Here is a 12,336-nt window from a genome sequence, read left to right on the forward strand (position 1 = left end):
AAAACTAGTTTAAATTTCATATGGAACCAATAAAGAGCCTGCATAGCCAAGACAATCCTAAGCAAAAGAACAAAGCTGGAAGCATCACGCTACCTGACTTCAAACTATACTACAAGGCTTTTATCACCTAGTGATGTCATAGACGTAGTAACATTGCTAAGGAGAGAATCCAGCTCAGCTGTGTCCAGAATATTACCTACAAAAATGGTGAGATAATAAATGGGTATTGTTTTAAGTCATTAACTTTGGGTTAATTTGTTATATAGCAAGAGAAAACTAATGCACTACCCTTTTGGTCATTATTTAAGTTTTTACTTCCCTCCTAAATATGCTCGTTAGTATTTATTTTAGGGTCTTTGAATAGTTCCTTTTTGTATTCTGTCAAGTTTTTAATTATAATCAGTGAGGAAAAAAAAAGGCTGTAGTGGGCTTATTCTATCTTGGCTTGCCTCAGAAGTGTTTAGGGATAAATTTAAGAAAATATTTTCTTGGTATATTCACTGAAAACTATAAAACCTGCTATGATAGACTTTTAAATACCAAAATAAATGAAGAGATAGATCATACTTATGGAATGAAAGATCAAAATTATTAGGAAGCCATTATCCTTAGTAAACTAATTCAGGAACAGAAAACCAAACACTGCATGTTCTCACTGATATGTGGGAGCTGAACAATGAGAACACATGGACATAGGAAGGGGAACAAAACACAGTGTGGCCTGTGGAGCAGGGTGTGTGGGTCAGTGGGAGGGAGAACATCAGGAAAAATAGCTAAGGCATGCTGGGCTGAATTCTTAGGTGATGGTTTGATAGGTACAGCAAACCACCATGACACATGTTTACCTGTGTAACAAACCTGCACATCCTGCACATGTACCCCAGAATTTAAAACCAAAAAAAAAGATGCCACTTGCCTCTAAAGTCATTCGTGGATTCAAAGTGATTCCAGTTAATAACCCAGCAACCTTTATTTGGTAACAGTTGACAAATGGTTTCTAAAATGTGTATGGAAATGAAAGGGACATAGAATATGCAAAACAATATTATAAACAAGGCCGGGCTCAGTGGCTCACGCCTGTAATCCCAGCACTTTGTGAGGCTGAGTCGGGCAGATCACGAGGTCAGAAGTTCGAGACTGGCCTGGCCAATATGGTGAAACTCTGTCTCTACTAAAAATACAGAAATTAGCTGGGCATGGTGGCGCATGCCTGTAATCCCAGCTGCTTGGGAGGCTGAGGCAAGAGAATTGCTTGAACCCGGGAGGCGGGGGTTGCAGTGAGCCGAGATCGCGCCACTGTAATCCAGCCTGGGCGACAGAGCGAGACTCTATCACAAAAACAAAACAAAACAAAAAAAGAATGTGTGGTACTTGATAAGGATTGAGAAATAGATCAGTGAAACAGAATATGGAGGATAAAAAAGACTAATATACAGTAAATTGACTTTTGATAAAGGTATCAAATAAATTTTTTTGAGAAAGCAAATTCTTTTCAACAAATGGCCTTGAAACATCTAGATATTCATATGGGGAAAAAGCGAAACTTAATTCGTAGATTACATGAACAGAAAAAAATTGTTTTTAATTGGATCTTAGCCTGAACATAAAAGCTAAAACCATAAAGCTTTTAGAGGAAAACTTAGATAGATATTTCCATGACTTGGCATAAGCAGATTTTCTTAGGATACAAAAAGCAGTACCTGTAAAAGAAAAAAATTGATAGATTAGATTTAAATTTTTAAACTCTTTTTATCAGAAGACACCGCTAGGAAAATGAATAGGAAAGCCACAGACAAGGAGAAAATATCTGCAAAACATACCTGACAAATTACTAATATCTAGGATATGTGAAAAACTTCAATAACTCAATAATAACAAGACATATTATCCAATTTTGAAAAATGGAGAAAACTTTGAACAGATATTTCACAAAAGAAGATATACAAGTGGCCAGTAATCACGTGAAAAGGTGATCGGTGTCATTAGCCATCAGAGAAACGCAAATTAAAACCACAATGAGGTAGTTCTACATACCTACCAGAATGTCTATTATTACAGCAACTGATATCATCACAAAGGTTGTGCAAGGATCTGGAACAGCCAGAATTTCCACACATTGTTCTGAGTGTGAAATGGTTTGGCAGTTTTTAAATAAAGCACAACATATAGCTACTCTTTGATCCAGCAATTCCACTTCTTATTATATACCTAAGATAAATTAAGGCAGTGGTCTACAAAAAGACCTGTGCAGAAATACTCATAGCAGCTTTATTTATAATAGATAAAAGCTGGAAATAAAACAGGTTTTTATAAATAGAAAAATGGATATTGTAATAACCAAAACCTGTCAATAAACCAAAAGACCAGCAAGAGGAATAGATTTTGTAAATTATGGTATGTTCATACAATGGAGTCCTACAAGTTCTACCAGTATAATATGGTGGTAGTTATTTTTATGTTTATAAATATATAATAATGCCAACTTCAGGACAAATGAATTAAAAGCATAAAATTATTATTAAAAATAGCCAGCAAACACCAGCATCTTTTGGGTTTCTTTTTGTTCTGCACTGTTTCTGTGCTAGCACTATAAATTGTAAGTTTGAATTGTAGCTTTTAAAGCAATGCAGTTTTCCTTTCATTTTTAAATTGAGCTCTTTATTCTAGGAACCCCAGGCCCTCCTGGACCAAAAGGTATTAGTGGCCCTCCTGGGAACCCTGGCCTTCCAGGAGAAACTGGTCCTGTAGGTAAGCATGAAAAATAAGAGTTTGCTGTTTTATAAAACTAATGCATATCATATTCAGTTTGGGAAAGTCAAATCCTGTTCAGCTGTGAACATTTTCAACACAAGGAAATATGGTGTCCATTCACTTAACACTGCGTGTTAGGTACAGAATGAATAACTTTTAATAAAAAGTAGTTAAAATTGGCTGGGCACGGTGGCTCACGCCTGTAATCCCAACATTTTGGGAGGCGGAGGTGGGAGGATCACTTGGGGTCAGGAGCTCGAGACTAGCTTGGTCAACATGGTGATATCCCATCTCTATTAAAAATACAAAATATTAGCCTGCTATGTTGTGGTGGGGCGGCCTTCTGTAATCCCAGCTACTCGGGAGGTTGAGGCACAAGAAATGCTTGAACCCAAGGGGTGGAGGTTGCAGTGAGCCGAGATCACGCCATTGCACTCCAGCCTGGGTGACAAAGCAAGACCCTCAAAAAAAGGACTTAAAATTATCATTATGTGACCTTATTTTCTAGGCCCACTTTTTCCAGGGAGAGTTAATTCAAGTGTCCTAGAATAGAAGCTTTGATTTTTTTAGAATGGGAGGCTGTAGTAAGTTTGTTTATTGATTTCTAAAGTAAATAACTTCTCTTGGCCCCATATGAGGCCTATAATTCACCCCCCCACCCTTCGCACCTTACTCTCTTAGATATTCTGAAACCATATTAAAATGAATAACTGAAAGGTTTCAGATGCTGAGTGACTATTCCTTATTTTCATTATCCTCCTTCATATTTTTATAACATTTTGTGATCCAAAGGAGTGTCTCAAAAGCACCCTGTTTCTTTTGGATAAAGAAGGGAGCATATGGAAGTAAAAGGGAGTTGGAAATTGGAAAACTGGGTGTAACCTGCTGTACTCAATTTTTTAGGTGGTGGAGGTCGTCCTGGGCAACCAGGGCCTCCAGGCGAAAAAGGCAAACCCGGTCAAGATGGTATTCCTGGACCAGCTGGACAGAAGGGTGAACCAGGTGCTGTATTTTTTCATTTTTCCTGTCTTTCTAATTTTCTCCGTGTTGAATTTAACTTGCCTTTTTATTACCCACAGTGAAATTATATCTTCTTTCTTACTAAGCTACTACACACTTTCCCCTTTTCCTAGTTACCATCTTCCTCTTCATCCTGAGAATATTAGCTCATGTATCTTGATCAAGTTGCCTTCTTCCTATGAAAAACTCCATATCTTTTCTTGTCTAATTTTCCATATCAAAAAGAAGTTACCTAGCTTTTGCAAATTTCTCTGTGGTTTACTATGCAATCTATATTTCATCTATATTTTTTTCTTGTAAGCATATAGATATATTTAACATTAATCAGGAATAGAATATATGTTTAGATAGTTTTCTCATGTTAGAATTGTAGTTCTATATTGGAAATAAATCTTTTGCATGTTTCATATAATATACATTGCTGCACTTAATGAAAACCTCAATGATCTAAAAATAATTTGGCCTTGTTTCAGTTTTTATTATCCACTTGAGATTTTTGTTTTGTTTTGTTTTGTACTCTGACAGGTCAACCAGGCTTTGGAAACCCAGGACCCCCTGGACTTCCAGGACTTTCTGGTAAACCTTAATAAAACATGCTATATCAATCTATAAGAAAATGAGAATATTTCCAAATACATCTATTTTTCCATCTCCACCATTTACTATCATAAAATGCATGTAAGAACCCAGAAAACTCAAAGCTAGTGTTAACGTTAAAACATTTATTATTTAGCAACTTAGTTTAAGGAGTTGTGTTAAAAAAAAAATGTATCCTTAAGGAAATTTACATGTAGATATCTCTTCATTAAATTCATAAATAAATGCTGAGGAAATGATAAAGAAAGAAGGCAAAATTGCAGCAAGATAAGAAAAGTCTGTAGAAATATATGTCAATAATAAAAATGTTTCTTGAAAGTTCAGTCTTAATATATGTTTTGCATATTTGCTCCCTCTTTTGTGCTTACTCTTACTGTAAGCACCAAATAGTAGGAGGACTGAATGTACATACAGATATGTATGTTTATGTTCTGAAATGCCACTGGCCATTTTATGGAGACTTTTCTCAAACCATACACATATCTCCTAGAAAGTCAGATAGATATCCTTCCCTTGATACCAACATGGCAATTATTACTTTAATGTGCCACTGTCATATTGCTCTTAAAAGTGTCAGAGGTGGAGAAAAAATGTTGAGAACAATTTTGCTAGATGGTGATTATAAATATTGGGTAGAATGGTCTTCAGGGACACATAACAACCATTGAAGAGCCTTATCTTTCATTAGCCTCAAAATTAGACTCAAAATATTTGTTTTAGAAATTTCCTCCAGCCATCTTGAAACTATTTTTGAAGATACTTTATGCTTTTTTTCCTCACAGCTATTGGTGATGTGATCATTGCTCTGTCTTAACACAAAAGATGCCTTTTAGGATGAAAGCTATTATTTCTATATTTGTATATATACTCTAATAAATACTTCTGCTAACAAATACATATATTTAATAGGAAGGATGGTTTTCTGGGTAGATTTGGGATTTGGTAGGAGATGGAAATGACTCTTGTGAATTCCATTAATTGCCTTAATATGTGTGAATAGCTAACCTTATAGGCAAGCCTGTAACTCAGTATTATTTAATGTATCCTCTAATTATACTTCACTTTCATAGGCCAAAAGGGTGATGGAGGATTACCTGGAATTCCAGGAAATCCTGGCCTTCCAGGTCCAAAGGGCGAACCAGGCTTTCACGGTTTCCCTGGTGTGCAGGGTCCCCCAGGCCCTCCTGGTCCTCCGGGTCCAGCTCTGGAAGGACCTAAAGGCAACCCCGGGCCCCAAGGTCCTCCTGGGAGACCAGGTATGTCCATGAGTGGTAGGGGAATGCTCTATATATTAGTCCATGTATTTCATTTTGCTGGCAGGTTATTCAGTCTTCAAGACTTTAGAATTTTTCCAGTGCATTGTAGGATGTTAAAAAAAAGACTAAAATTTGTAATATAATAACTTCTTACAAGTAAATAGCTTGGTTCATAACTAACTCCATCTATTTCCATGGTTCTAATAATTTGCTTTAGTAATGCATTTTATCATTTATATAGAGGAAGTAAAACAACTTGGAGGAATAAAGGAAATGGTGGTTTTATTAGTCTTGTTACTAAAAGGTAAAACTATACTGTTAACCTGTCAGCAAAATGCCATCTGCATTTTTAAATGTGAGCTTCTCAGCATGTCATCACAGAAATCATTTTAGTGATCACCCAATAGATGCTTGTGGTCCATACCAAAAGTACTGCTATGGTTCTGTCATATGATCAGCAAATCTCACCAGGCACAATTAAAAAAAATTATCTTCCGTAGGAACTAGGCAATCAAATTTATCTCCAACATCACAGCATGATCAAATTGACTAGTGATCTCTTCATACCAACCTCATGTCTATACCTCATTTGTCTTGTGTTCACTGCTCAGTTTTGCATCCAACGTTCACCTTTTCATTTTGTATCTGTGCTGTGTCATTTCATTTTACTAATTTTGGAAATGCTCGTTTTCATCCTTTGTTAATGTCGCTGAGCCTAGTCACTGGTGATAGGTTATGAACAGATTTTGAGACTTGATATTCAAATTTTATATTTCTGGTCACTGAAAACTAGGAAGTAAATGTCCTTTTATTCTTTGAAAGTCTCTGACATTATATAAGTGCATTTCAAAATGAAAATTTTATTTATATTACAGTAAAATGTAAAGTGATTGGAGTTCATTTTAATAAGATGTTCAAAACACATAAATTAAATGGGATAACATACTGTGTTCAGAGGATCATTTTCAAAACCAAATTTTATCTGATCTAATATAATCTGATGGAAAGTATTATTTAAGGTTTTATGTTTGTATACTATTGAAGAAAACCAGTGAAAATCTCCTCAGCCATGTTAACTCTCTTGCATGTAATATAAAGAACTGAAGCAAGTATCTTGCTTGGTTTTGCATGCAGTAATTAAAATAAACCAAAATATTATCTTTTTTATATTTTAATCTTCACTGTGGTTATTCATTTTTACTAGTAATGAATGAATAATGAGCTCACTGTTGAACATTACTTTGAAATTTGTCGGTATGAAGCCATTAGTCACAAAGATGCCTTACAAATTACATTTTTAAAGAAATAATAACAAAAGTAGTTAGAAAAATGCATACCTGATGAGTGTTTGTGACTTCTCAATTTAATTATAAATTAAAACTGAGTTGTAAACCCCATTGCTCTTAGAATTGATTGTTCTTAGTCTGAGCTCATAGTAATGATTATGATAGCAATGACTTTTGGCCTTTGAAAATATGCCACAGTGTGCTGTTTTCATTTCAGTTTTGTCAGTAAGTGGTGATAATTTGGTTTATATACAGATGCATGGATATGAACTTTCAGAGTATTCTTTTATTGAAATAAATTTTAACTTGAAAGTATTTAGTGTAATGCTTTTTAGTTTCTTGATATTTCTAACAGTTTTGATATTTTTCCTTTTTGTTAATGATGACATTGGGCCTTGGTGAACTTTGATCCCTATCCAGGTCCTACAGGTTAGCTCCTTAACTCCAAAGTAGTAACTGCATGAAGTTTGAAACTTTATATATATATGTGTGTATATATATATATATATATATACACACCTGTACCTCATGTTTTCAAGTGTTTGAATGTATTTTAAGAGCATATGTGCCAATTCAATTCTTACATAGTGGCTTATCTCTTTAAGTTTTCAGGAACTTGTAGAACCCAGTGTTTCTGTCTATTGGAAAGACCCAAAATTACCTAACTAGGAAAACTAATTTAACATTTTAAAATTCATATATTTGTGTCATTTTCCGTTGAAAATCTGTAGTACCCAAAATGGCCTTATATATTTTACCTTTCTTTGGAGTCTGTTTCTTATGTTTAATTTATATCTGTTAATGCAAACGAATTGAACTATCCTTCAAAAGAACATTCTTTTTTTAAACAATAATATGTATTATCAGATCCTGAAAATATGTAATTCTTAACTTGCCATATCTTTTGCAGGTTTTCAAACTATCCCACCTTCACATTTTGGGTTGTTACAAAGTTCTCAGTTCTACTGCTGTTAAAAATGGGCTAATAGGGCCAGGCACCATGGCTCATGCCTGTAATCCCAGCACTTTGGGAGGCCGAGGCGGGCGGATCACCTGAGATCAGGAGTTCAAGACCAGCCTGACCAATATAGTGAAACTCCATCTCTACTAAAAATGTAAAAATTAGCCAGGCGTGTTGGCATGCACCTGTAGTCCCAGCTACTAGGGAGGCTGAGAAAGGAGAATGGCTTGAACCTTGGAGCTGGAGGTTGCAGTGAGCTGAGATCGCACCACTGCACTCCAGCCTGGGCGAGACTCCATCTAAAAAAAAAAAAAGAAAAAAAGGGACTAATAGGCACAGAGAAAAAAAAAAAAATCAGTGCAGGCCGGGCACGGTGGCTCACGCCTGCAATCCCAGCACTTTGGGAAGCCGAGATGGGCAGATCACGGGGTCAGGAAATCGAGACCATCCTGGCTAACACGGTGAAACCCCGTCTCTACTAAAAGTACAAAAGAAAAAAATTAGCCGGGCGTGGTGGTGGGCACCTGTAGTCCCAGCTACTCGGGAGGCTGAGGCAGGAGAATGGCGTGAACCTGGGAGGCGGAGCTTGCAGTGAGCCAAGATTGCGCCACTGCACACCAGCCTGGGTGACAGAGCGAGACTCTGTCTCAAAACAAAACAAAACAAAACAAAACAAAACAAAACAAAAAAAAGAAAGCAATGCAACCAGCACAGATTACAAGGTTCTTAATCTTATTTTCATTATACATATGTAAACAGTACACACCAAAGAACAACTACCAAGAGCTACCCAATGGAAAATTGCAGATTCCTGGTGAAAGATGTTTGTTTACCTAATTAGCAGTAAAACGAGCCACAAATATTTGAATGTATTTATTGTTATTCAAAATAAATAGTCCTTTTCAAATGTGTAAGAAAGAATTAAAAGAGATAATAGTATACCCCATGATGTCTGGCTATTGAGAATGGCAGGACATTTTTTCATCTTATACAATTAAAATACATAATTTTTCAAGATTGTTTTTAGGAAACCATTTGTTTCTACCTGAATTGATTCTCTAGTTTCTTACTCCACTGCAAACTCATTATTTCATAGAACCATAGAATGTCAGATCTAGAAGGGACCTAAGTTTTACCTATGTCAAGGAGAAATTATCCACAAGTCAGATTTTATTCAGGACTATTGCAGTAGAGTAGAAACTATTGCAGTAGGAGAGAGACTAAGCTCAACTTCAAATACAACAAAGAAAAGTGATTATTTATAGCCAAGGAGCAAAGTGAGAGGGCCAGTAATAGAAAATTACTAAGAGGAGGCATCAAGGGTAGAGAGGAGTGAGTTCTTGTTAAACTGGCTCAACAGGATTTTTGCCAGAAACAGGCCAAGGATTTAGACATCAAAGGTGGGAGATGAGGAACTTGATCAGATATCAAGGGTGAAGGGACTGTCTTTAAACCGATTTAGCAGTATTATTGATGTAACTGGATTTGGAAGGCCAAAAAGTAGGCCCAAGGATGAGGCCTAATTGAGAGGAGGGCTCAGAGGAACCTGTCTAAAGTTTGGTCAAGGAGTCTTTGTCACATAGGAAAAAATTGAGGCTTAAGAGGTTAAGAAACTTGCTCAAGGTAATACTGTTAGTTACTGGCATAACTGGAACTCTGACTTACGGCTCCTCAGTGATCAATTAGGTGTCTGTTCTACAGGGAGCATACTGTTCACTGCATCCGCTTTCTTGTTTTCTGTTACCTCAAAAGCTCCATCAACATCTCCATCAACCAGATTGCTTCTTGTGTTCTTCTTAAATTATATCATCGAAAAGAGTAAGACAGTGCATTCTATTTAACTGTCACTAAGATAAAGCAAACACTAGGGGGGTACTTTGAAGTAATGTTGAGTCCCACCTTATCTGAGCTACATAGAATTTTGCTGCTTTGATTACTGCTAAACTCTACTGTTAGCTAGGAGATTTCTTTCTTCTGAATTACTATAATATATTCAAAAAAGAAAAAGAATAGTAGCCACATTCCTTTAAAAGAAATTTAACAATTTCTTATTTACCAAATGTGCTCTAAATTGCATAGTTGTTGGAAGTTGGTCTCTGTGATGTTTTCTGCTTTGCAGTAGTTGAAGACTACAACCTGAAGTAGAAACTGAATTTAAAATATACCAATCAAGTCATCAATATGCCTTTAGTAATTACTACTTATGGACAATATTTTAGGTTTTTGTTCTGGTTCCTTTTTCAGTTTAACTTTGTTAAATAGTTGAAAAATAATGGATTGTGAGCCTCATACAAAAAAAAAATTGACTTGGCATATAGCTCATTAAAATGTTACCTTTTAAAATAGAGTCTTAAAAGTTTTGCTATGATATGATCCAAAGTTTTCCATGCTAATTACTCAGGCTGAAATGTCATATTTCAGTGAAATATTTTTCTGAGAGTTCTTGTTATTGGTCCCTCTGTATCAAACACACACATAAAATGTCTTTACTCAAACCCTGAATTGTCTTAGGTGGGAATTCTAATTTATTTATCTAATTTTGTGGCCAGACTCTGCTCTAAGTATTGTCTTGAGTTAATTTGCTGTCTATGATTTAGAAACAATTTAAACAAACAGAAGCCAATATTTAGCTTTCTGAACTTCAAAGCATCAAATGCTTTGAAGGTTTCATTAGGAGATGATGATAATGTTTTCTATTTATATGGCATGCCACAATTTACATCATATAATGTACTTTTATTGTAAGCATCTTAAGGACAGAGTTGAGTCTTGCTCATCTTTGTGTTTCCTGTAGCACCTTGCACATGGCAGACATTAGGCCAGTATTTTAAAACTTGAATCTGATCTTTAAAACATTCCTGTGAGGGAGGTTAGGGCAGATAACACTATTCCCATTATACGGGTAAAAAACCATGCTCAGAAAGATTGAATTGCCCAAAGTCATATAGTTATTAAGTAGCAGAGTCAAAAATAGATCCTAGGTCTTCTAATTCCTAGGATTCATTGCTCTAGCACGATTTATTCTCTCTGCTAACATTCAGTGCTTATAAATCATAGCAAGACTTGTAAGAAAAGAAAATTGTGTTTATAGTCAATTAACACTAACCAAGGGGTGCTCTATTTGTAGGCTTTTAATCTTTTTATTTAATGATCCTTCTTTTAATAGTGAATAGCCTGTCTTAATATGTGCATTGAATAATAATAGAATAAATATGATATTTTCTGTGGTTTGGGGTGGGATATTGCATGCCAAAACATTTTCAAGTACCCTTTCACTGATAGTCTTCATATCTTGGAAAAGTTGAATCTTTACTTTTGTGTTCAATGGTGTACAAATATATATTGGCTTTTTCTCTTTAAGTAACTTATTGCAAGTACTATAATAATAATATAATAGTAATAATAGGCCAGGCACGGTGGCTCACGCCTGTAATCCCAGCACTTTGGGAGGCCAAGGTGGTTGGATCACCTGAGGTCAGGAATTCAAGATCAGCCTAGCCAATATGGTGAGACCCCGTTTCTACTAAAAATACGAAAATTAGCTGGGCGTGGTGGTGGGTGCCTGTAATCCCAACTACTCGGGTGACTGAGCCAGGAGAATCCCTAGAACCCAGAAGGTGGAGGTTGCAGTGAGCTGAGATCACGCCATTGCACTCCAGCCTGGGTGACAGAGTGAGACTCCTTCCAAATAATAATGATAATAATAATTGAATAAATAGTAATAAGAAAGCCTCCTGATTAATTATGAAAAAAATCAGAATGTGGCTTCATGAAATGCTTTTCAAATACAAACAAAAGTACAGTTGGTAATGGCCATTGTATATTTGTGTTTTGATTTTTCTATTCTCTCACCCATGATCTTTATATTTATTGCCAATGAGGCCTTTAAAGTCAACTGTATCTTCTTGAAGCAGTCTGGGCATATCAAGAAATTGACACCTGGTGTTTTTATTAAAAGATAACACAAGCCAAGATAAACTTCAGCATTAATCCAAAATTACCCCTTTGCTAAAGGAATTTGAAGGCCGTTGGTGAAATGGTACTACCTAGCCAACGTTAATGTTTTGAGAAGCTAATTTTTGGAAAGCCACAGTAGCAGTGTTAACATGATATCTTCAGTAGAGTTTTCTGTTTTCTGGATTAACAAAGAACAACAGCTTATCCTTTAGAATAAGCTCTATTTGAAAAAGTTTGGCTCTCTATAATTCTGTATGGTTCTGTTTGCATACTGATTATGCTGTAAGTATAAGAAATGCTGGCAAATAACGTTATTGTTTTAATTTGTACTATAATGTGAACCACTTCTAACTCATAATCTTATTTTGTACTGTGTGATGTCTGATACTGCTAACATCGATCTTTGGGCTTTGGTGAACTCTGATCTTCCCAGGTTTTCAAGGTTAGACTCTTCACTGGTCAATTCTTTTTTTTTTTTTTTTTTTTTTTAATGCTTTGTGTGTGTGAT

The 12,336-nt window shown here is 35.7% G+C and overlaps 1 protein-coding gene across 3 annotated transcripts in view; it reads left to right on the forward strand.

Annotated features, from left to right (window-relative positions):
- Positions 1 to 12,336, forward strand: part of COL4A5 (collagen type IV alpha 5 chain) — a 298,599-nt gene that overhangs the window by 249,744 nt on the left and 36,519 nt on the right. For 2 of the 3 annotated variants that reach the window (XM_030934587.1, XM_030934588.1), the window contains exons 39-44: positions 2,668 to 2,748; positions 3,655 to 3,753; positions 4,297 to 4,347; positions 5,439 to 5,624; positions 7,331 to 7,339; positions 12,262 to 12,270. In XM_030934587.1, coding sequence (XP_030790447.1) covers positions 2,668 to 2,748; positions 3,655 to 3,753; positions 4,297 to 4,347; positions 5,439 to 5,624; positions 7,331 to 7,339; positions 12,262 to 12,270 — 435 coding nt within the window. The remainder of the gene's footprint in view (positions 1 to 2,667; positions 2,749 to 3,654; positions 3,754 to 4,296; positions 4,348 to 5,438; positions 5,625 to 7,330; positions 7,340 to 12,261; positions 12,271 to 12,336) is intronic. The other variant, XM_030934589.1, reaches the window with a different exon arrangement.

This window comes from Rhinopithecus roxellana, chromosome 7 (assembly GCF_007565055.1).
Source record: "Rhinopithecus roxellana isolate Shanxi Qingling chromosome 7, ASM756505v1, whole genome shotgun sequence".
Lineage (NCBI taxonomy): Eukaryota > Metazoa > Chordata > Mammalia > Primates > Cercopithecidae > Rhinopithecus > Rhinopithecus roxellana.